The 23,424-nt window shown below is 44.4% G+C and overlaps 1 protein-coding gene and 1 long non-coding RNA gene across 23 annotated transcripts in view; one reads left to right on the top strand and one right to left on the bottom strand.

Moving 5' to 3' along the window:
• The first annotated feature begins 316 nt into the window (after window positions 1-316).
• Window positions 317-23,424, top strand: part of LOC125708367 (discs large homolog 1-like protein) — a 124,221-nt gene continuing 101,113 nt past the window's right edge. For 5 of the 13 annotated variants that reach the window (XM_048975830.1, XM_048975829.1, XM_048975827.1 and 2 more), the window contains exons 1-3: window positions 318-1,420; window positions 1,851-1,982; window positions 14,502-14,668. In XM_048975830.1, coding sequence (XP_048831787.1) covers window positions 1,402-1,420; window positions 1,851-1,982; window positions 14,502-14,668 — 318 coding nt within the window. In that variant the 5' untranslated portion in view covers window positions 318-1,401. Of the gene's footprint in view, window positions 1,421-1,850; window positions 1,983-14,501; window positions 14,669-22,868; window positions 23,388-23,424 lie in introns of those variants that run through there. The other 8 variants (XM_048975824.1, XM_048975822.1, XM_048975821.1 and 5 more) reach the window with 4 other exon arrangements.
• Window positions 14,675-17,072, bottom strand: LOC125708372 (uncharacterized). 10 transcript variants are annotated; one of them, XR_007382461.1, is made up of 4 exons: window positions 16,093-17,072; window positions 15,725-16,000; window positions 14,989-15,264; window positions 14,675-14,804 (listed from the first exon to the last, which is right to left on the bottom strand). It is a non-coding gene; the product is annotated as an uncharacterized LOC125708372 (long non-coding RNA). The 10 variants fall into 10 exon arrangements; XR_007382465.1 differs by having other exon boundaries at window positions 15,219-15,264; XR_007382463.1 differs by lacking the exon at window positions 14,675-14,804 and adding an exon at window positions 14,830-14,850.

The following is a 23,424-nucleotide window of genomic DNA, read 5'->3' as shown; positions in this document are numbered from 1 at the left end:
ATAACAGTCCTTCCATATAATACGAACATCGATAAAAGTTGTCCAAACACAGATTAGGCTTTGCAAAAATATTTATTTACTGCTACTTACACAGGAGAATAACATGGTTGAGCTGTGGCTGCCTGTAGGCTCGGTAAGTAACACACCCATCTCCAAGGTTTCGGGTCGGAACCACCCCCGAGCTCAGTGTGTGTGTGTGTGTGTGTGTGTGTGTGTGTGTGTGTGTGTGTGTGTGTGTGTGTGTGTGTGTGTGTGTGCGCAGTCTGTAGTGGACTGGTACCTCTGCCTCATGCACTGTGTTTCCTGCATCAGGCTTCAGACTCACTATAGCGCTCTAGTAATCGTTAGACGGATATCTGAAATAAAAGTCGCACCTTTCCCATAAGGACACGAAGACAATGCATTTGACAGAACAATATTTCAGAAGAACTGGATATATTAGTCTTAACAAAATCTGATTTGTCATAAAAAATACCTTAAAATAAGAATCGTACATCTGATGTCACGAGCGAGTTAAATTCTTCAAGTACCCCTAATTCGCGTTTTACGGATTTATGGTTTTATAAGAGATTTCCTAAATGAGCTGATTGGAATTGATCGGACGCTTTTTATTCACATTTTCGTACCACGCAGCTGTGCATCTGCAAAATGACAGCGTAAACCGAGCATACATTGCTGAAACACAGCGATCGCCTAACCTTACTCACTTCGCAAACTTTTAATATTGACTTATAGAGCCACCGGGCTCGATCACGCCGCAGTGTTTCCGGGTCTGAAGCGCCATTTTGCAGGAAAGTTGGGAATTTAAGCTGCATTAGTTAAAAAAGAGGCGGGGAAAGTGAGAGAAGTTTTCTCTTTCAAGGGAAAAAAATATTTAGCGCGGGCGAAAAGGAAAGGGGCTGGAAAATTCCCATGCAACACGTTTTGGAGGCACAGATTTAATATTGCATTTCCCAGGCAATGAGGAAATTGTTTGTATGCATGTTTTTTTCCTTCTTGAACTGAATTTGCGGTAATTGGGGTGGTTGCATAAATAAAGGCAAACTAGTAGGGTAGGCGTGTTTCGTTCCCAGGAAGTGCACGCAGGTAGATTAGCTGAGTTTGACAGCCAGTGTGTGTGTGTGACAGCGGGGATCTGATGCCAGCTTCACCCTCCTATCGGATACAAAGTCGGAGCCTCTCTGGCCGGATCTGAAGACGATCGAGACGCCAGTCTTGGGTCTGATCACCGCATCGGAGAGTCCCGGGGATCCTTTTCTCAGTAACGGTGTACTTACTGCAAAGAGAGGGAGAGATTTACGGGGTTAATGGTGGTCTAGAGCTCCTGCTGAAGGCTGTGACCTGAAACCTTGCTGAACTGAAGCGCTGCTTAATTTTTTTTTTGACATTTGGAACCCAAAGATGCCGGTGAGGAAGAAGGGTGAGTTTAACTTTTCTCTTGTTTAGTATGTAATATTTTTGTTTTGCCACGTCCACTGGAAATGCCACTTCGTGTAGCCTTAAAGTCACTAAGGAGCGAGGTACGCCTGACCACGAATGGGCATGACGTGAATGAACAAATGAATAACATTTATTTATTATAAAGTGCATGGATATCTTTGAAGTTTCAGTAAATTGCAGTTTGTCAGCGGATGACGTTGATACATGCAACTGTTGCACGAAATACCTGCACTTAAGAGTCTCTGTCAAAATGAAATTGGTTGTGAGTGACAGCATTTCGCCTTGACCTGTGCATAATAACATGATGTAGACTAACTTTTGGAGTGTGGGCAGGTCGCGTTGACCTGTGTATCATTAGGCTGTGCAAACTGTCTTCTGGAGAGTGGCCCGTTTGCTCTGCTCCCCTGCAGACGCCCAGCGCGCGCTGCTGCTCCTGGAGGAGTACCGGGCGAAGCTGAGCCGCACCACGGACCAGCAGCTCCGGCAGTCCATCGAGAGGGTCATCGCCGTCTTTCAGAGCAACCTCTTCCAGGCTCTCCTCGGTAAATTAATGCCAGTTTCCATTTCCTTACTTTTCCTTACTTTAGTTTAGTCTGTGCTTTTCTGATCACTTCTGTTTCAAAGTGGGTTAATTTTACGAAGTAGACTTTTGGATCTTCTTTAAAATTCTAATTTCGTGCAGTAACAACAGCTGCCTGGAAATGCTGAGCTTCTGATTCCTGAACTGCAGGAATCGGGGGGGGGGGGGGGGGGGGGGGGTGTCACATACGTATACGGACCGACTGGGGGTCCCTAATGACGGCTTTCAGAACCATTGAAGCTGGTAACTATTTTTTTTGTGTGTGTAGGAATTTACTGTACACTTTATAATATCAAATTCCTTTCTTATAAAGTTTCATGAGTCACATAAATACATGATCAATCTTTCTACCTTTTGGCTACTGGTAAACCACTTTTTATTTTTATTGTGTTCAGTTGATCCAACGCAGATTTCTTTGTGCGTTTAATTTTGGTTTGTCTAGGTGCTTAATTAGCTACAAAGTGAGTATTGCATGGAGATTTGGAGAAATAATTGGAAGTAATCATTTAATTAGCTTTTTCTATTTTGCCCAAGACAAGCTGGTTGTTGCTGGTGTGATGTCAGGGGATGTCCAGTAATGGGCATTGTATGCTTACAGGCTGCTTTGATATTTTAGTTGCACTTGTACAGTATCTGCAACTTTATAGCTCATAAATAATCAGGCATGAGCATAAGACACCTTTGCCTGTATATGACGCTCTCATTTCTGTTTTTCTTGGGTCCTTATTTTGGGGTCCATCCATTTTTAATGACTGCTTATAAATAAATGTGTTTGCTGTTGATATCACTTGGCTTGAATTGTAATATTTTTATATGAACGTAAAATCCAGTAAAACTTTTTCTTCATTTAGACTCTGCTCTTTTCACTGGCTGGTGATCGAAAGCTTTCTGCTACTTTTTATGGTAGCTTTTGTTATGTATTAGGAATATGTTCCTCTGCTCTGTACTATTGTAAACCAGTCACACTCCTTTATTAGACACAAATGATTCTCAAGTCAGTTCTATCACCTGAACACTCAGTCATGCTAGTCAGCTTAATATCAATCCCTTTAAAAAAAAGATAATGGTGAAGAATTGCAGTTCATAGTATGCTGTCATTTGGCTCGATCTTATTGCTCATCGATCACGTCTTTTCCACGTCTGTTCGGTGTTGATGTGAGCTGTGCCTCTTTATGAGCAAGGATGGCTAAAGCGACAGGGTTGTGCAGAAGTAATTAGAATTAGCTGCTAGCATAACTGGAAAATGAAATCCGTTTCTCAGTATTTAATTGTTCTCTCGGTGGAATGCTGGGAAATCCTCTTAGGAGGGGTGTGAATTAATGAGGTTCTAAAAGAAACTTCTAATTTTATGCGGTATGCAATTAATTTTATTATACTTCACTATACCCACCGCATCATTATGTAGATGAATAAGTGCGCAAGTACAACAAAAGTGCTAAAAATATTAATAAGGAGGATGAGAGCTAAACCAATACAAATATTTCAGACTATGTTAGACGTTTTTAATGGTAACAGATTTTACATGAGTGTTCTGTTGTATCCGGTCTATGCTTTTATTTTACTGTGCAGTATTAACTAAATTGTCTGAGTATGTTTGAAATGTAATGGATAGTCAATCACGCTAATTAGTTAACATTTAATTATGTTGTAATACTAAGACGGTGGCTTGCTGGCGTTGTGGGGAACCTCATACCTCTGGCACTGGGAGATTCAGTCCTGTACCTGCCCTGTATGGACTTTGCTTGTTCTTTCTGTGTGTATGGGCTTCCTCCAGGTCTGCTGATTCCTCAGCCAGTCCAGCGACGGGCTGTTAGGTGAAATGGTGTCCCTGAATTACCCATAGAGTATAATTGTGTTTGTGTGTGTGTCCTGTCTTATTTTGTCTTGGATTGGCTCCATCACCCCTCGTGACCCTGTACAGGATAACCAGTTAATGGATGATAATACTAGGGTGGTAAAGGGGTGGAAAGTTTCCGGAAACTTTCCATTCCATGGGAAGTTTAGCTGGGGAATTTTGGAAATATTCCAAGTTGGAAACTTTCTATGGCAATTAGTGGGAATATATGGGAATTAACTGGAAAATTCCCAAAATTTTGCAACCCTAGATAGTACCAGCAACTAAGACTTTTTTGGTCATCCATGCATTTCCCATATCTGCTTATCTAATGCAGGGTTGCAGTTATGCAGGTTAATTTTTGCGATACATGATCATTTTAATACTCAGTCTGCGTGCATGGCCAAGTTAGAAGAAGGAGAACCAGAATAAGCTGGAAGTCTTTTTCTCCCCAAGTACAGGCTGAGGACCCCACAGCACATTCTGTACTAAACGTGTGGTTCTTACATGCACAATAATGTAAGTTTTGGCAAAATGCTGCTTTTCACTTTTTATTACTCTGCTTCCAGTTCCAGCATCATTCTCTCAAGCTGCAAGAGTATCAGTGGAGTCTAATGAAATTATTCTAACCCAAATGTTAAGGAAGGTCCTGTATCTGCCTGGATGAGTGCGTTAACTTCCTACTTGTTTTGTGTGCTCTTTCATCCTGTAATCCATGTTGAGGAAGGAGGATTGGAACAGCGTTTTATTTTTAAGATATGCGTCCGAAAGATCATTAACTGGAGTTCCTTCTCCTGACATGAACCCTCTGTTGACTCGCATTGCCTTTTTAAGGAGAGTTTTTGAGTCTTCTTGGTCTTCTTGTTTTCCTTCAGCCAGCATGAGACGATTCTGGTGACGTGCACAGCGTATCTGTGCCCGCTGTTCACGGTCCCTGACTGCTGCTCGAGCATCGCAGTCCTTAGCGACGTTGTACTGTAGGAGCTTTGCTCTGGACGGTACTGAGCTCTGCATGCAAACCCAGGCAGAGATGTTCACACGGACCTCGGCTTGCGCGCAGCTCTTTGCATGCACCTGAAATCACTCACACGAGTTCATCAGGAGTTTTTATTTAATTGCAAGTTAGCAGATGTACTTAGAGGTGACCTGTGACTGCATTTGCACTCTAAGCCGTAGCGAAGAGGTAGACAAAGACGGATGTAGTCAAAGACGGATGTAGTCCTTCTCCTGTTTCACCTCTCTGGCTTTGAGTTTCCAGTGTTACCTGCTCATTTGTTATCCTGGAGTTTGCACATTCCCCCAGTGCTTTTACGGCTCAACACTGGCCATCCTGGTTCCCTCCTGCAAAAACACAGACCTCATATTGCTAGAGGGTAAAGAAATGGACGGTTTGACGCCAGAGTGGGTTTCCCATCCCTGAGTTTCCTGCCCGGGTGGGGTCTGCTAAAGTGGAGCTGAGGAGGCAGAGCAGGCAGCACAGGCTCCGGCCTTCCGACTCCACTTCCCCAGCCCAGGTTCCTCCGTTATTGCACTAAAGATAATGTTACGTTACGGTAATGATATCTGCGCACTTCGTCCTGTCGGGGAATGTGTCTCGGGGGGGATAGCTTTTCACGCGGAGATGGCTTATCTGTCCGCTTTGTTCTCTTCCAGCCTGGGCTCCCGTGTTGCTCATTCGATTATACCTCAGAAGGATCGAGGCTCGGCTCGACAGCTGAAGGTGTAATCGGATGAACCGCATATCGGATTAGAACGTGCCTGAGAAATGAGTTTAAATCTGAGGAGCTGTGGGCCTCACCCACTGTTTTGGGGGTGGAGGCGGGGCTGGGGGGGGGGGATTAACAGCCCCGTTCCATTTCCTTCTTCACTTAGCCTTAAGTGCTGGGAACTCTTCTCTGTATCCACTCTTCTAAATGAAATAGTCATTATTGAAATGACATTAGAATCATTTCTGCTATTTCTCGGACTCTGCTGCCAGTGATGTCACCTTTGCTGGCGATGGGGTCTGTGTTTTCCGTGAATGGGGGCTTAAGCACTTAGTCCTCTGGATTTACATGACTGTCCTTCGAATGGCTTATAATCATTCAAGTGCAATTCCGTCTCGTTCCTGCTTTAAAGTGCTTGTTTGTGTGTCTGCCTTGCACCTCTGCGTATAAATGAAGGTGCATTGTCAAGAATTACCTTTTGAGTTTATAGGTTGACATTGCCGCCGATTGTGTCTGTGTTGTATCTCAGAATGGTAAACCAGTGATTTAAAGCAACTGTAGGTGTAAAATTACAGTACAGCTGTAGTTTGTCAAAAAGGGCTCCCTTGATTAGTGAATTTACTTGTTTTGTTCGTGACGTGTCTACCGAAAACGCTTGCTTTGCATATTGCGCATTTTTCACCTTGAGGCCGTCTGTAACGCGTCTGCTGTCAGGCTGTGCTCACAGTGCGGTGTTTATATGAACCAGGGCTCTGTGGTTCTAAGTTTGGACTGGAAGAGGCTCTGGTGCTGGATCGGTCAATCACACAACCTCACCCACTGGTTGCCAGGTGATCAAAGTTAGTGTTAAGCAGTGACGTTCCAAGCCGATATCGAAGACCAGGACTGATCCAGGATTGCTTAACTGATCAGTATCGGATACCACAGCGAGATCCACAGCCCGATCTAATTAATTCCCACGTCTGCCTAATCAGCTGTGCAGATTTGTAAGGTTCCATCACACACTACAATAAGCCTGAGGAACAATAGCAGCCGTGTGGAAGTTCTTTAGACTGGAAACTCAAAGCAGCCCAACTGCTGCCTGCGATGTTTGCAATGCCGTCCTTTCGAGATGCGGCAGCAACAGAGCGTCATATGACGCAACGAATGCAATCAGGCACGTACAGAAACATCATAAGGAAGAATACTGCGAAATGACGAGGCATATCCAGACGGAGAATGCACCGATGCCCACTGTATGTGTATGTATATTTAAATATTTATTAAATATCAGATCGAAACTCAGAATCGGCGGATATGAATGCTGAATGGGTTGGAGCGCGGTAATTAGACTGGGACATCCCTCGTGCTAATTGTGTTGCCCCAGTTGCTCGTACAAACAAACATTTCCTCCGTTTTACGCTCTATCCTCCTCATTTCCATCTATCTTCGGACACCAGCTGGTCCCCGCTGCGCGGGCCAGCATTTCAGGGTCAGAGATCAGGCTGGTTTTCAGTCAGCTGAGCATTTAATTCCAACTGGCTGAGCTGCTGTCTGAATGGTCAGATTCAATTTGAATTAAAATAATTAAAACAAAAATGAATTGACAAATAAAGCTCTTTACAGCATATTTTCCTTAATAAAAACGTTTGGTTATTAAAAATAATGGTGAATTATCCCGTATTCCCCACTTAGAATGTTAGTTTGTTTACTGTTTACAATGTTTACTGAAGCCAACGAGTAGTATTTTCGTTTTCATGTTTACGTGTATTTCCCGGTTACCATAAACTGGCATGACGGGAAGCGAGAACAATATCAGGGCCACACCTTAGAAGTTTTGTGGGACGTAAATTGTGTTCATTTAGGCAGCCAACCACTAATGCAGACCTACGTCCCCCTGAACATGTGACCACATCCCTGACCCTTATTGGTCAGTATTAATAGTTTGTATGGGGAGGGCTAATATAGGAGACTCTTATTGGAGATATTGGAGGGGGGAGAATCCTCTGAGGCTTCAAAGTCACCTGGCTATGAAACGGTCCACCTTGGACAGACTGTGTGTTTCTATAACATGGTATGACTGTCCATGATCTGTGGTGTGCAGCCCGTACTCTGCTGACGTTCCCCCAGCCTTAGGGTTTGGAAAGCAAGATCCCGCGTGTCTGCAGTGCTACTGAGATTAGCCACAGTACGGTACACAGTCCAGCGTATACAGTAGCCCCATTTAGAGTATGCCAGGATGCCAGGCTAAATCAGGTAAGGCGGTACCGATAAAAAAATTAATCCCTGAGCTTGAGATGGCATGCCTTACATTCCCCTGCTCATTGACCCCTGAACTACAGGTCGCATGGCTGAGGGCTTTACTCACAATCGCTCTTTCGTTTGTTTACTTTTCTTCATTTTAGCGCTTGCAGAAAGGCCAGTTTCCAGTGACTCGTTGGCATGGTCCCGGTTGGAAACATGGTATGTGGGAAGGAGGATTTATAAGTTTGTGGAGGACTGGTGTAAACCGTCAGCCGTAAGATGCTTTTGGGCGCATTTACCTGATGTTTGTGAGGGGACAGTAAATTAGGAAGCTTGCCGTATGGATATGAAATGCTGAGGCATCAGCTTTCACACAGACTGTGTTCTGCAGTTACTGGAATTCGGGAACAGAGCTACAGTAAAAGGACCTTTTCTTTTGTACAGTGTCAGTACTGGCAGTCTGTGAATCTGGGCCTCATTTTAACAGAGAGCTGTTTGGAGGTAACTGGAGAATGTTGCCAACATAATAGAGCTTTTAACTTGTTGAAAACTATAAAGACGTCACCTGCTACAGTATGTGTTGTGTGTCTTTATATTTTAATTGGAGTGTTTGTTCTTTGAGATAATTGGGCTTTGTGTGTGTGCGTGTGCGTGTGCGTGGGTCCAATGAGGCTGACGCTTTATTGAGTGATGGAAATTTGTGGTTTCTGCTTGCCGATACTCATCCACTGTCTTGATAAGCTGCGATACGAGAATATCGAGGAGTCCTTCCTCTGTTTTGCTCTGTCGTTCCTAAACTGAAGTTGGATGCAAAGTTGAACTCGCTGACGTAAGAAGGATTTAGGGTTAAATGTGAATTCTCTGACAATATTAGCTGTTCAGTTTGCCATGAATTGTTTTCTAGGCAAATGTCAATTTTTGTATGAATTGGCAAACTTGCTGTATTTTATGCTTTAATTTTGGCTATTGTGTCTGCAAGAATGTTTTGACTTTTAGCTGGTGCTGGTGAATGTTTTGAGTACCTTCTGGTACCTTCTCTCTGCAGTTTAAGGCTGAGGTCTGCTTAGGGTGACGTTTGTTTTAGAGCAGTGTGTTTGACACTGTTTCATAACCATGGATACTGACTGTCTTTCTACTGCTGTGGAAAAAATGGCTGAAGAAGCAAAATCTGCTCTAGTTATGGTTGCACAGGAGCTGAATGGTAGCACAGTTGCCTCACACCTCCAATGGATGGTGGTTCGTCTCCTGTCCCTGTATCTGGGCGTGTGCATTCAGGGCTCCTCCCAGTTCTATGGTTTCCTCCTGCAGTTAGATACATGTCAGTAGGAGTGGTGATGCAGGTTTGGTGATGCAGGCCACACCTTGATGGTTGCAGAAAATGCAGATTGTCCAGCCCACCTGGTGGCATCACTGACAGCTTCATCCTTGACTTTCAGCATTTATTACTGTCAGTCCAGCTATTCCGTTTGAAACATACGCTCTGCCAGTTAACCAGCTTTCCGAAATGCCACAAGATGTGTCATGAGCTAAGCCATTAATATGAAATTATATATTTTTTGCTCGTTATTTATATGAAAATTAAATGTCTGAAAGATTTAGCACACATAGCAGAAAAGTGGGTTGCTTATGTTCAGTAACATGCCATGATACTGACATTATACAGCCTTGCTGTAAGTAAATTAGCAATTTGGGCTGAATACGTTTTTTGTCCCGAAGAAGCAAATCTGTGATTAGTAACTCTTTATATTTCTAAGTAGGCTTCTTTGTATTTAAATCCCAGTAAATCACATATACTGTATGCTACAGGTATGATCCCAAATGCACTAATGTGTGTGATGTGTCATTGTACTCATAGTCATGGACAAACCTGTGAAGCAGGGTGTGACATAGCAAGGTGTCACTCTTACAAGCATGGCTCTGGAATACGAGATACCAATGTTACCCCATGCTTACAGTGTACATTACGGTGTAGATTGCGGTGAAGTTATGGTGTAGATTATGGTGTAGTTATGGTGTAGATCATGGTGTAGTTGCGTATAGATTGCGGTGTAGTTACGGTGTAGATTACGGTATAGATTATGGTGTAGTTACGGTATAGATTGCGGTGTAGTTACGGTATAGATTATGGTGTAGTTACGGTATAGATTGCAGTGTAGTTACGGTGTAGATCACGGTATAGATTATGGTGTAGTTACGGTATAGATTGCGATGTAGTTACGCGTGTGGCAGTTAAGCAGTCTAGGCAGGTACCCAATGAATCAACAGTGGGTTTGCTTGTCAGAGATTATTAGCCAAGGAAACAATGGAAAAAATAACGAATCACAAACAAAATGACACCGGTAAACAAGTTGAGAGGATTTTTTTTGCTTGTTCATTGTAATTAGCCACTATTGCTTTATGTTTATTAGCAGCAGGGCTGAAGGAGCGAGATGTCTGAATGTGTAAGAGGGACATTTGACATTCCCCCCCCCCCCCCCCCACTGGACTTCTGGGCTGGTTAGTGCTGGTTCACAGGCTTGCTCATGGATTAACGCCTGTATATTTTTCATGAATATTTACTTTGTGCGGCACAGACGGATGTCCTCAGGAAGTACTTTATACTCATTAAATGCTTTTTGTAAATAGTGTTAAACACTATTGATGCATTCTGGGCAGGGGGGCTTGGTGCCACTGTGGCTCAGCAAACAGCAGCGTCGTCTCATGCCTCCTGGGCTGGGTTTGAATCCCACCTCCACTCAGTACATGTGCAGTTTGCATATCCTCTCTTTGTGCAGTTTATAAATTGCCTATGGGATGTGTATGTGTCACGGGCGGTGGGTACGCGGGTAATGCGCACGGACAGGCGAGCGAGCAGGAAGCAGGCAGGCAGGCAGAATAAGGGGTTTAATCGAAGGACTTCGGACGGAAAACATCAGACGCCAACTAACATCAATGACAGACGAAGGACTCAGGCAAGACATGGACTCAAATAGACATTATTGATCAAAACAACAAGACACAGCTGGGTACGATCGGGGAAGCACATGTGCATAATCAGGGGGGCGTGGCACACACGAGGAGCGGACGAGCCGCGCATGACAGTATGCATGCGTGTGTGCATGCACACGATGGATGGGCATCGTACCCCTACGTTATGCCCCCCTGTGGGATAAGTGGTTAAATTAGATGATGGGATATTGTGTAGCTGTGGGTAGGGACTCAGAAGGTTGCAGGTTCAAATCCCGTGTTTGGCCGAATGATGCCACTATTGGGGCCCTTAACCCCAATTCTTTCAGGGACTGACTGTCTCTGCTTTCTGAATTGTATCACTTTGGATTATTGTGGGTGCCAAAGAAATGAATTAAGATGGATGGAATGGAAGATGCATTCGTAGTGTGTGCGTTAAAAAACAGTAATTCATTATTACTTCATTAATTAATGTCAGTCCGCAGTCAGTTGCGGACTGTGATGCGGTTTTGTGAAACATGTACGGCGAAAAACATTTGAGAATTTCTGGCAACAGAAAGATAATTAACTGGCAAGAAAGGGATATAAGACAAAACCGAGAAAAGTTGAAGTGACTGCATGTGAAAGATACCGGGCAGCTGTATTACCATGTTCATCAGTGACGATGAATATCAAAGTGTCTCTTTGAAAAAGCGCACTGCCTGCGCGGTGGGGAGCGGAGAACGCAGTGCCACGGCTGCGGCGCCCCTGAAAAGGCGCGCGGCTCCTTTTAACCGTGCGTAAGAGGTGTGTCGGTGCCCACAGGAGGTCTTTCATCCTTCCTGGGCGGGGATACTTTTATCCCGAATGAAGCACCTGTGAGCTACATAGAGGGGCGAGAGAAGACGACGTCTGTCCGCTTGGAAGAGCGGTGGCCTCTGCTGCTGTTCAAAGGCTGGGGTTACGCAACAAGCAGGGCATCTTAGTGTGTCTGTATTGTAACCGGGACCACGGTCATTTCTGCTTGCATCTGTGCAGTTTTACTCTTTGTTTGAGGTTGTTTATGTTTTATCTCACACATCAGTGCCACGGCAAGCTCAGCCCTACCCTTGAATCCGGACCCTCTTCTACCTGCCTGTTCATGGACAAATATCCATCCGTACGCTTGTCCATTTTATTACAAAACTGGCAGCTGTGGGGCATTTTTTTTGTGTAACTATGGTTACAATTACAGGTTTGATTATGAACCTTTGGCTGCATTTTGAGATTGGAATCAACATTTTAATGTAATTGTTTATTTGCTGTTAAAGTAGTATGTTGAATAACTGTTGCATAATAACCTTGAAAAATTCTTAACTCTTAAATTCTTAGTTGCAACTTGTCTCTTTGTTGTAACATGGATGCCTTTGAAAGCTGAATCCTCTAGCACTAATGGCAGAACCTAAGAGTCTCAGTGGAAAAGATCATAACTGATTAAGGGTGTCGGAGGGCTTTAGATGGACACGACACTGATCAGCAGGACGCCAGGAAAACAGGGCTGGAATCCTGCAGGGGCTGGGTGAACCTGTGCAGGCACATATGATGATGCAGGAAGGTTTTCATTGGCTGGAAGAAGGTTATCAGAAATACACACAAGACACACGAACGGGAAGGTCTGAAGTTCTCTGATGCAGATAGCAGCAAGTACTTTAGATCATTTGCTGTCCTCTTATGATTCTGAGAATTTGCATCATTTTAACATCTTAACATTTCCCCTTTACCATGTTTCCCAAGCCTCACAGAATCAAAACACTAAAATTCCCTTTGCTGCCCAAGTGCTACAGTCTCTTTCTTTGTAACCGGGTCACATGACTAATCAGATCTAGCAGGTCAGGTGACATGGTCTGCGGACAGCTGCCTCGGCAGTGTTCTTGGTTGGCCTTTCGTCATTACTCTCTCTCTCCTTTAATGACAATTCATCAGCGGTCTTCCTTGCATATTTAGTCCTTGCAGTGCACTGAGTAATGCCATAATTAGCTCACTGTCTGATAATAGTAATCACTTCTGGAGTTAGTTGGTTATAATTAGCTGTTAAAATTGCATTAATACATGGTACACAAACTGGGTAACGTTATTTTACAATTTAATCTACATTTATCGGGAGAATTTCCTGATATATCTTGCCTTTCAAAGATGCTACTACTTTCAAGCTCGTTTCAAGCTCATTATTTCCACCTACTGGCGCGAGTGCACAGTGCAGCCTGTTTTCTAATTAAAGCCTGGTGCTTTGGTTTGATTGAAGACCTGATATCTTTATGTATACACATGTACATGTTTTGTGTGCTTATATAAAATGGGAAATAGCTTAAGGGGCCTCAAAGTTTCTTGTTTTTATTCCCTGGCCCAGTTCATCTTGCGTGTGCATCAGGTGGAGCTTCAGAGTGCTGCTGTACTTCATGGCAAATAGCTGATTATGCCGTCTGTGTTATACAGGTATTAGCCAGTGACATGCTAATGCTAATGAGGTTTCGTCACTGATGACTTTGAAGGAATCTGATTGCTTTTTGTTTCCGTGCATTGCTTTGACCTGAGGCGGGCCAAGCATAAATTAAACTTTTATTATCCACGCCAGCTGAGACTGCTGCTTTCAGCCAGCTTGCTCTCCAGCGGTCGCCACTGTGGGTATTTTAGTTGTCCCTATTTTTTGATCCGGCATCTTAATTAATAGGAAAATTGCCACGAATTTCTTGCTGAGCTAACCGTTCGCACTAAGTCTTCAATAGTTTGATCTGAATATTTGCAGGGTTTCCATTCCTGATTTTCTTTAACTTTGGGCAAATGAGGTCTTGGTTCCAGATGACGGAAACATGGTGATCTCAGTACTGGTCCATGAATAATTTAGTCTCACCCTTCTGTGGCTCAGTAGTGTCATTCTGGAGCAGCGTAGCCTGACGTCTGTGTGGATTTTGGGTTACACTGATTTGAACGTATCTCCAGTGTCTGTCTGGGGCCTTGATTTAATAGCTGCCGCAGTGTTTTATTTGTTCCGGTTTGCTCTTTGCAGTGATGTTGCTGGGCAGTAGGCTGTCTGCCCTCTGGGAATGTCCCTCAGCACCCAGCTGGGTGCACGCTGCCCATTCGCCGACAGCTCCTCGGCTTTTAGCCTTTCTGCTCCTAAACAGCCCTCTGCCGAGCTCCGCCTCCTTCAGGGATTTCGCCTTACATATTCCGGCCTTCCTCGAAAGCTTTCAGGTTGTGGCCCATTTCGGATGCCTTTTAAAATCTGGCCCAAATAAGGTCAGCGTGATGAATGAGCTGAGAGGGCCGGCCAAACTGAAACCGGACTGGTGTTTTCTCCGATTGGCTGCTTTGTCTTTCAAGCCCAACCCCCATCCGCTTTTTTTGCTTTAAGATGCACACAACCTCACCTCACCTCCGCTGTGTGCTCTGATTCGCTCCTGCTGTCAAAGGGTGCCTGAGGTGGACAAGCATCTCGTCCAAGGCATCCTGTGTTTCCTCACACGTCTCTGCATCAGTGGAGAAATTATACGTGAAAGTAGTTTAATATGCTCATCTTTAGTCACTAATAATATAAAACTAAATCCTCTGGCCAGCTGGTTTGAAAATGTTTGCGTATCTTTGCTTTTAATGAACATCTGCATGGAATTCAGACATCACCTTCCTGCTTTGCATGGAAATTGTATTTCTTCGTTGGTAATGACAATTGAAACAACTACAAATAGTCATTGTTTTTCAAGCAGATTATATCTCATTAATCTGACCGTTGAGCTTTTCCTTCCCTTTTGTGTTGCAGACATCCACGAATTCTACGAGGTGACATTACTGGACAACCAGAAGGTCGCAGGGTCCAGTAAAACCAGTGCCCTCTCAGCCCCTGGCAACCTATGGGACTTCTCCAGCCTTTCTAGCACCACTGGGACCTCGGAGACACTGCCCAGCAGTCTGAGCCCCAGCTTGGAGGTAGGTGATATTACAGGTCCGAGCTAGCTGGCTCTGTACTTGAGTGTGGCAGTTACGGGCCACCCTTTCATCGAGAGTGCTGTCTGCAGCCTAGCGGAGCACTTTCTGGGAATTACTTGCTAATTGGTTCTGGAGCCTAGTGGAACACTGTCCGGACGTGACTTGCTAATTGATTCTGGAGCCTAGTGGAACGCTTTCCAAAAGTGACTTGCTAATTGGTTCTGGAGCCTAGTGGAACGCTTTCCGGACGTGACTTGCTAATTGATTGTGTAACCTAGTGGAACGCTTTCCGGACGTGACTTGCTAATTGATTCTGTAACCTAGTGGAACGCTTTCCAAACGTGACTTGCTAATTGGTTCTGGAGCCTAGTGGAACGCTTTCCAAACGTGACTTGCTAATTGATTCTGGAGCCTAGTGGAATGCTTTCCGGACGTGACTTGCTAATTGATTCTGGAGCCTAGTGGAACGCTTTCCGGACGTGACTTGCTAATTGATTCTGTAACCTAGTGGAACGCTTTCCGGACGTGACTTGCTAATTGATTCTGTAACCTAGTGGAACGCTTTCCAAACGTGACTTGCTAATTGGTTCTGTAACCTAGTGGAACGCTTTCCGCACGTGACTTGCTAATTGGTTCTGTAACCTAGTGGAACGCTTTCCGCACGTGACTTGCTAATTGATTCTGTAACCTAGTGGAACGCTGTCCGGACGTGACTTGCTAATTGATTCTGGAGCCTAGTGGAACGCTTTCCAAACGTGACTTGCTAATTGATTCTGGAGCCTAATGGAACGCTTTCCAAACGTGACTTGCTAATTGGTTCTGGAGCCTAGTGGAACGCTTTCCAAACGTGACTTGCTAATTCATTCTGGAGCCTAGTGGAACACTGTCCGGACGTGACTTGCTAATTGATTCTGGAGCCTAGTGGAACGCTTTCCAAAAGTGACTTGCTAATTGGTTCTGGAGCCTAGTGGAACGCTTTCCGGACGTGACTTGCTAATTGATTGTGTAACCTAGTGGAACGCTTTCCGGACGTGACTTGCTAATTGATTCTGTAACCTAGTGGAACGCTTTCCAAACGTGACTTGCTAATTGGTTCTGTAACCTAGTGGAACGCTTTCCAAACGTGACTTGCTAATTGGTTCTGGAGCTTAGTGGAACGCTTTCCAAACGTGACTTGCTAATTGATTCTGGAGCCTAGTGGAACGCTTTCCAAACGTGACTTGCTAATTGGTTCTGGAGCCTAGTGGAACGCTTTCCAAACGTGACTTGCTAATTGGTTCTGGAGCCTAGTGGAACGCTTTCCAAACGTGACTTGCTAATTGGTTCTGGAGCCTAGTGGAACGCTTTCCAGACGCGACTTGCTAATTGATTCTGGAGCCTAGTGGAACACTTTCCAGACGCGACTTGCTAATTGATTCTGTAACCTAGTGGAACGCTTTCCGGACGTGACTTGCTAATTGATTCTGGAGCCTGGTAGAACACTTTCCAGACGCGATTTGCTAATTGTTCTGGAGCCTAGTGGAACGCTTTCCGGACGTGACTTGCTAATTGATTCTGGAGCCTAGTGGAACGTTTTCCGAACGTGACTTGCTAATTGATTCTGGAGCCTAGTGGAACGTTTTCCGAACGTGACTTGCTAATTGATTCTGGAGCCTAGTGGAACGTTTTCCGAACGTGACTTGCTAATTGATTCTGGAGCCTAGTGGAACGTTTTCCGGACGTGACTTGCTAATTGTTCTGGAGCCTAGTGGAACGTTTTCCGAACGTGACTTGCTAATTGATTCTGGAGCCTAGTGGAACGCTGTCCGGACGTGACTTGCTAATTGATTCTGGAGCCTAGTGGAACGCTTTCCGGACGTGACTTGCTAATTGATTCTGGAGCCTAGTGGAACGCTTTCCGGACGTGACTTGCTAATTGATTCTGGAGCCTAGTGGAACGCTTTCCGGACGTGACTTGCTAATTGATTCTGGAGCCTAGTAGAACGTTTTCTGGACGTGACTTGCTAATTGATAGTTCAATCCAAGTCGTGGCGCTCTTGCACCGCTAATGATTATGGCGCTGGTGCACCGCTCGCTGTGTGCGCTGGGTGCTCAGTACAGACAAACTGCCGTCCTCACTTTCCACTTTGTCTGGAAGATGCCGGTCTGCGGGTCGCAGCTGGACCGCTTCTCTCATCCTCTGCCGTTCAAGACTGAAAGAAATGATGCAGTGCTATAGGTGGCTGCTGCGTGAAACCCTTTGCTTTGGCAGATGGAGAAGCTGAGCTGTAGCTCATGCAGTGTAATGTTCAGCACGCGCCTGCCTTATTTAATCTGATCTAAGGTGTTTCATGGTGTTAATGGCAAATCCCTTGCTGACATTTCAGTAATCTGCTTCCTTGCGTCTTTCAGACTATTTGGCAACACGTACTGTGTGTTCAGTACATCAGTTTGTACTGAATCGAGATTTAAAAACAAGGAGTTTTTCATGGTTTTTCTCATGCCATCATAAATTTGTGAATGAAAATGAACAAAAAAACAACTCAAGGGGATCCCACCAGATGGAGTGGGGATAGAGGTCTTTGCTGGCCTGTGTGATGTTGCTTATTTTGTGCAGAGCCTTGATTTGAGTGATTGATTGAGCCCTGGAATGCTTTTAACCATTTGGACAGAGAAAGCCCCTGATGGGATGCACTTACATTATCACTTACTTACTCGTAGCAGATGCTTTTCTCCAAAGCGACATCTAAGTGAGCCATATAGTTCACTGCAACATCCATGCTGTCAAGGAAACAACTAGGTTGAGCTTCCAGTGAATGCTCAGGTAAAAGTGTGAGCAGTTTTGGAGCAGGAGCTACACAACAGCTACACAACTTCATCCATAACTCTTATCAAAGTAAGAACCTAATAAGACTAGTCAAGGCTCTGTAAGCATTCAAAGAACATTCTGGCCAGTAGAGGAATTTCTAGATCAGATGGGTCTTGAGCTGGAGAGGGAGTCTGATGGCCGGAAGTGATTTGCCAGCTCATTACACCCCAGGGGGAACCACACATGGGAACTGTCTGGAGTGACACTTGCCATATGGTGGAAGGATCTCCAAGTGCCTCTGGTTTGCTGACCGAAGGGCGGTAAGTTGGGACATAGGTCTTGAGGAGCATTTTGTTGGAGATGGGAGCCTGCAAGCCAACGCCTTGATCTTGATGTGAGCGCCAACAGACACACGTCTCATGCTGGCAGTACGCGCCACACACGGTTAAATCTACAAGATCAGGAGAGGCGCTGTCACGTGTTCAGTAATGGACAGTTGGTTACCCCTAGGTTCCTAGCAGAGCTTGATGGAGACAGTGTGAATGATCCAAGCTGAGCAGTGAACAAAGGCCTTACTGTAGAGGGAAGAGCTGTAATTTAAGGGTGCCCCCTGGGGTTTGCACCCTCAGCGTTGTGTTGTTAGTGCAATGCTCTGTAACTTTAATGTGAACCAGGAGAATCCGCCCTTCTTCACTGGATGTCTCATGTTGATGAAGCTTTGATGAATAGTGGCTCTGTTTTATCTGGGAGTATGAACCTCCCATGAACTTTGTTTTACCAGTACTTCATTTCATAAGAATAGAGTGTTTCTGATTACCTCTCTGTTATTACTTCAGGGTTATTCTGTTTTAATTGTAAAGCTTTTTCTTGCAAAACATCCTGAACAGAGATTAAATCTGTGCATGGCAAACCTCTGTGTCGTCGCCCAACTTATAAGATACCATAAATTATTTAATGTGGAAATTGCAGGTGTTTAAAATATGTCTTTATCCTTCACTAAGTATAACAATATGTACCTTTGCTTGTCACTGGGGTTTGTACCCTTGTAGTTGTACCTTTTAAGGTACAGAAATGGACTCTGGTGAACATCCCAAAGGTACAAACAGCATTAATGTAACTCAGGGTCCATTTCTGTAACTCAAAAGGTACAGTTACCTGCAGTTAAGGGTCTGATTGGCAGACACTTGAGGGTACAGCCCCAGTGACAAGGTATAAATTTTTACCCATTTTTCTGAGTGTTCATGGTTTAAGAGCACATGTTGAATTTGCTAATTACTGCGTTTTTAAGGTAGCGTTCTGGAAAGCAAGGAAAAATCATTTAAAAATGAGCTGTTGAAGGTTGCCATAGAGTTTGCACAATGAATGCTGTAGGTGAATAACAGGTTTGGCCAGAAAAGCCTGATACTCTGATACTCTGCGTCTTGCGCCAGTGTGATTGAAAGGCTTGGACTTGACTGAGTCACATGAAATCAGATCTCTGCCGCAGATTAGTGTGTAACATCATGTCCTCATTAGCTGCCGAAGAGCAGTAATTCTGCAGTCAGGCATTATAGAGACTAAATGGCTTAATGGTGTGCACTGGTATGACTGCTGCAATATATACAGCTCGAAATTCATGCACGCATTCCAAATGTTTACTGTTGGTATAATCATTCGGTGATGTTTCTCTTAGATTAATCACCATACATTAGAAGATTACAACTGCAGTATTTTGTCTGTTTTGAAAATTACGGTAATCTGTCATTTTATTCATGTCTGTGAATCATGCCTTTAAACTAATTCTTTCAATGTGTTTCAATTTGATGTCATTTTTTACCGTAACTATGAGTACTACTTTATGTGCTGGTGCAAATAGGTTTTTAATTTATTTGAACTGGTCACTGCATGAGTTTTAAAAGGTATGAGAAAATTAGTTTTTTTTAGCCTCACCATTCTGTATGCTTGGACCATGCCATTCACCTGCCATGTGTTCCTCTCTTCAGACTCATTCATTGGCTGAATCTTCAGCAGTATCTGATTACCGACATGGCAGACTGCTGCATATACCTGCTTCAAGCCATCATGCATTAGATATTATTCTCTTAATTTGCCTAATATTATTTAAGACCGAAGTCTCTTCCAAATGGGGGTAAATGGATAGATGTGGGCCCCGACTGACAGATTTTCGATGTCCGGTAGAGCTTCTCACACAGCTGCAGCTCTTCAGATTCAGATTGTTCCCCGGTGTGTGATTGTGTCATTTGTTGCATTATTCAAAGCGCCATCAGCGTTTGCGGACAGGAAAGCCAAAAGCCCCCTTTGTCAGTGACCACTTACATTCCTGGTAACCAGGTCCTCGAAAGCAAAGGGGCTACTCACCGCCTTCCAAACACAGCTATACGCCAAACAGCGCTCTTTAAGTAACCATCCTGTCCAGCATTGTCTTTTTTGAAGAGACATTCTCGGTTGGACTATTTTTATCATAATGTGCAGTGAACGGTTGTTCCATTGAAGAGTGGTCTTCACTATTGAACATTTCAAATGTGGAATCTTGATGTATAAAAGTAGCGGAAAAAATTTTTACATTTCCATGAACTTGTGATTTCATCATCAAGGCTCACAAATGAGCATTTTTTAATGCGATAAGTGGCAGGGCCCGATGCGCTGCGTCACGTCGCAATAAGCAGCAGGGCCCGATGCGCTGCCTCGCGATAAGCGGCAGGGCCCGATGCGCTGCCTCGCGATAAGCTGCAGGGCCCGTTGCGTCGCGTCGCGATAAGCTGCAGGGCCCGATGCGTCGCGTCGCGATAAGCTGCAGGGCCCGATGCGCTGCGTCGCGTCACGATAAGCGGCAGGGCCCGATGCGCTGCGTCGCGTCGCGATAAGCGGCAGGGCCCGATGCGCTGCGACGCGATAAGCGGCAGGGCCCGATGCGTCGCGACGCGATAAGCGGCAGGGCCCGATGCGTCGCGTCGCGATAAGCGGCAGGGCCCGATGCGTCGCGTCGCGATAAGCGGCAGGGCCCGATGCGCTGCGTCGCGACGCGATAAGCCGCAGGGCCCGATGCGCTGCGTCGCGATAAGCCGCAGGGCCCGATGCGCTGCGTCGTGACATAACTCCCATAGCCAGCATTACAATTATCTGTAACTTGTGCGTAGCCCTTCTTTTGGTTTATACCAGACAGGATATCATTCACCTCCTGCATCAGCGAGTCTCTGAGCATCTCACAAACCTTTTCTTCGTGGAGATGCTCTGACCCAGTTGTTTGGCCATAATAATCTTATCAAAGTCACTCAGATCTAGACCCCTGCCAATTTCTTTTGTATTCAATGCCAACTACAAATACTGACTGATGTCTTACCATCTCTCACAAACCTTGATGTAATTTAAATTTTTTTTTACAAGATTACAATGTTATTCACGTCACATGAACGTGCTCATAACGTTTTGGCTTTTCAGTGTATACGTATACCTGGGTGTGGGACTTTAAAATACAGGAACACGTTTCAAGTGCATAATCAGTGTTCCATGTGCTTCGTGACATGATGAGATGAGAAATATTTCATGGTTTGGATCTTCACTTAACATATGTTTTTGTGAATAAAAACTTTAAAGCATGTTTTCCGTGCCATATTTCTTTCCGCATATACTAGACTGCTTCAATAAGGTTTTCTACTGAACAACTCAAGAGATTATAATCCACCAATGTCAAACATCGCTTTAATATTTTTCCGAATATGACAGAAATTACAGATGCTGTGTAACTCCTGTTTGCCTTAAACTGCATAAAAGATGAAAAACTTCCGGATTTGTGTTGCGTCATGAAAAATACATGCAAAAATATATAAATTGCAAATGAATCTGTTTCATATTTTCCCTCTTCCCTTCATTCGGTTCCCTCTCCCGATACCACAGACCACTTCTACTGGGAATTTAAGCTGTACTTGATCTGTAACAGCATGTTCGTGTACCATTTATATACTGGTTGAATGAAGTCTGCAGAAGTGCCCCAGTTTGACTGCTGTTTCACATCTGATAGTACTGTGAGCTTGTTTAGGCTCCATGGTTCCTGTACGGAGTCTCCACATCTTACAGATGGAAAGCGTCTACAGTGTCTTTTTAATTTGAAAGGAGTTCGACGTTTAACATCTGAAGCCTCTTCAGCAAGCGGAAGCAGGCAGTGGTTTGCGTTTCTCTGCACATCACTTTCGCAGCAAATCAGCTAAATGCATGTATACTGTGGTCCTTTGACCAGACAGGGACATAGAGGGGAAAGACAAGGGGTTGGTTGAGAAGTTAGCTGGACCTAAATGAGTCAGAATGGAGATCTACTGCAAATTATAAACGCTGGTGTGCAATTTCTATTTCTGTGGTATTTCTGTGGTATTTCTGCAGTTGTAAGCATTTTATATTATGAAATTACAATAACGGTGTATTTCATTCATGAGCTAGTTGGCAAACCTCCGATTAGTTTATCTGATGGAGGTTTTTATTACAAATTCTCATCGCAAATGGACTTTTTGCTTAAATGCTGTGATGGTTTTATAAGTCCTGTGTAACTCGGACGTTCTGTCACAGAAGTCTGCAGTTTGCTTCTTTGTTGGAGTGAGCATCCTTGTGCGAAACGTAGAATCCACATAAAGTTTTAACACGTGGGTTTTGAACAAAGTCAGTAGTTCTGGAATCTTTTTAGCTGACTGATTAATGTGCAGTTTAAATTTTAATGATAAAATCTGGTTGAAGGTAGCATTGTTGCCTCAAACCTCCAGGTTAGGATACTGGAATTCTGTCTGCTCATTGTGTGTGGAATTTGCATGTTTCCCCATGTCATCATTGTCATGCCGGTCAGCCCAAACATATGCAATTAAGCTAAATTGCCTCTCTGAGTTGCCTGTTGAGTATGAGTTCGCTGGTTTGTAAAACCTTAATTTAACACTTGCTACTATTTTATGTCTCTTGTTGGTATGAGTGAAATTAGTGGAAAGATCTGAGTTGAATTCGAAACCTGCTATAATATGGACGCGAGGCGTCAGCGTAAGAATCTGTTTACAGCGGTAATGAATTAGACATTTGTAGTAATCGCGTGAGCACGTGACTTGTACAGATGTGAGTCATTGACTTTAGCAGCCGTGCAATTTCTGCAAATGAACCGTTTTTATGAGCTTTATTGTGTATGGCCAGAATGTTGCATCTGACGAAAGGTAATTAAACTACTGTACGTTCAAATGAAACTATTGACGAGACAGAAAATAAACACGTATTATATTTACCCCATCGAAATAGTGTGAAGTTGCGGGGCCACCTCTTCGTCTTCTTCGAGACCCCCAGCCGACGCGCCCACTTCTCCCCTCTGCCGAAGAATGGAATATTCCGCTTGTCAATAAAGTCAACGTGCTTATTTTTGTTGAAGGCAGACAGTGAGGGTTTCATTAGTAAGTTAGAAAGAAAAACCTCGTATGCCTTCATAAAAATTTAAGCAGCTATTTTTGGGACTAATTCATCCTGAAGCCCTCGACTTGGGTAACGGTACTTCAGAAGATGCGTCTGGTCGTTTCACACTGGTGCGCCGGCAAAGCGGTAACTACGGGGCGGGTGAAAGCGCTGGGTTTGAGCTGAGCATAGCGAGCCACACGTGTCTGAATTAAAGTGGAAATGGCCGGCGCATCACATTCATGCGTGACTTTGAACAGTGTCTGACTACTGGAGTTAGTTGATGAGAGGAGCGGTACCCACCTTTATGCACCGGACCACGGCATCCTTGACCAAAGGGTACCTGGCCGCTTGAGCTTCAGAGCACCAGCCTGACTGGATGCCTGTTGTTTGGATGTGAGATGAGCGTTTGCGGAGGAAAGCAGCGGAACCGGAGCGAAGGGATCGCAATGAAACCCTGAGAGGTATCGGGCTGCTGCAGCACTCGCAAGGATGGATTGTTTGTGTATTGTAACCACCAAGGTAAGACGGGGCATTTCCCCGAGCACCTATGCAGGGA

This window comes from Brienomyrus brachyistius, chromosome 15 (genome assembly GCF_023856365.1).
Source record: "Brienomyrus brachyistius isolate T26 chromosome 15, BBRACH_0.4, whole genome shotgun sequence".
Taxonomy (NCBI): domain Eukaryota; kingdom Metazoa; phylum Chordata; class Actinopteri; order Osteoglossiformes; family Mormyridae; genus Brienomyrus; species Brienomyrus brachyistius.
Note: the sequence above shows the minus strand (reverse complement) of the source record. Positions and strands in the feature narration are given on the sequence as shown.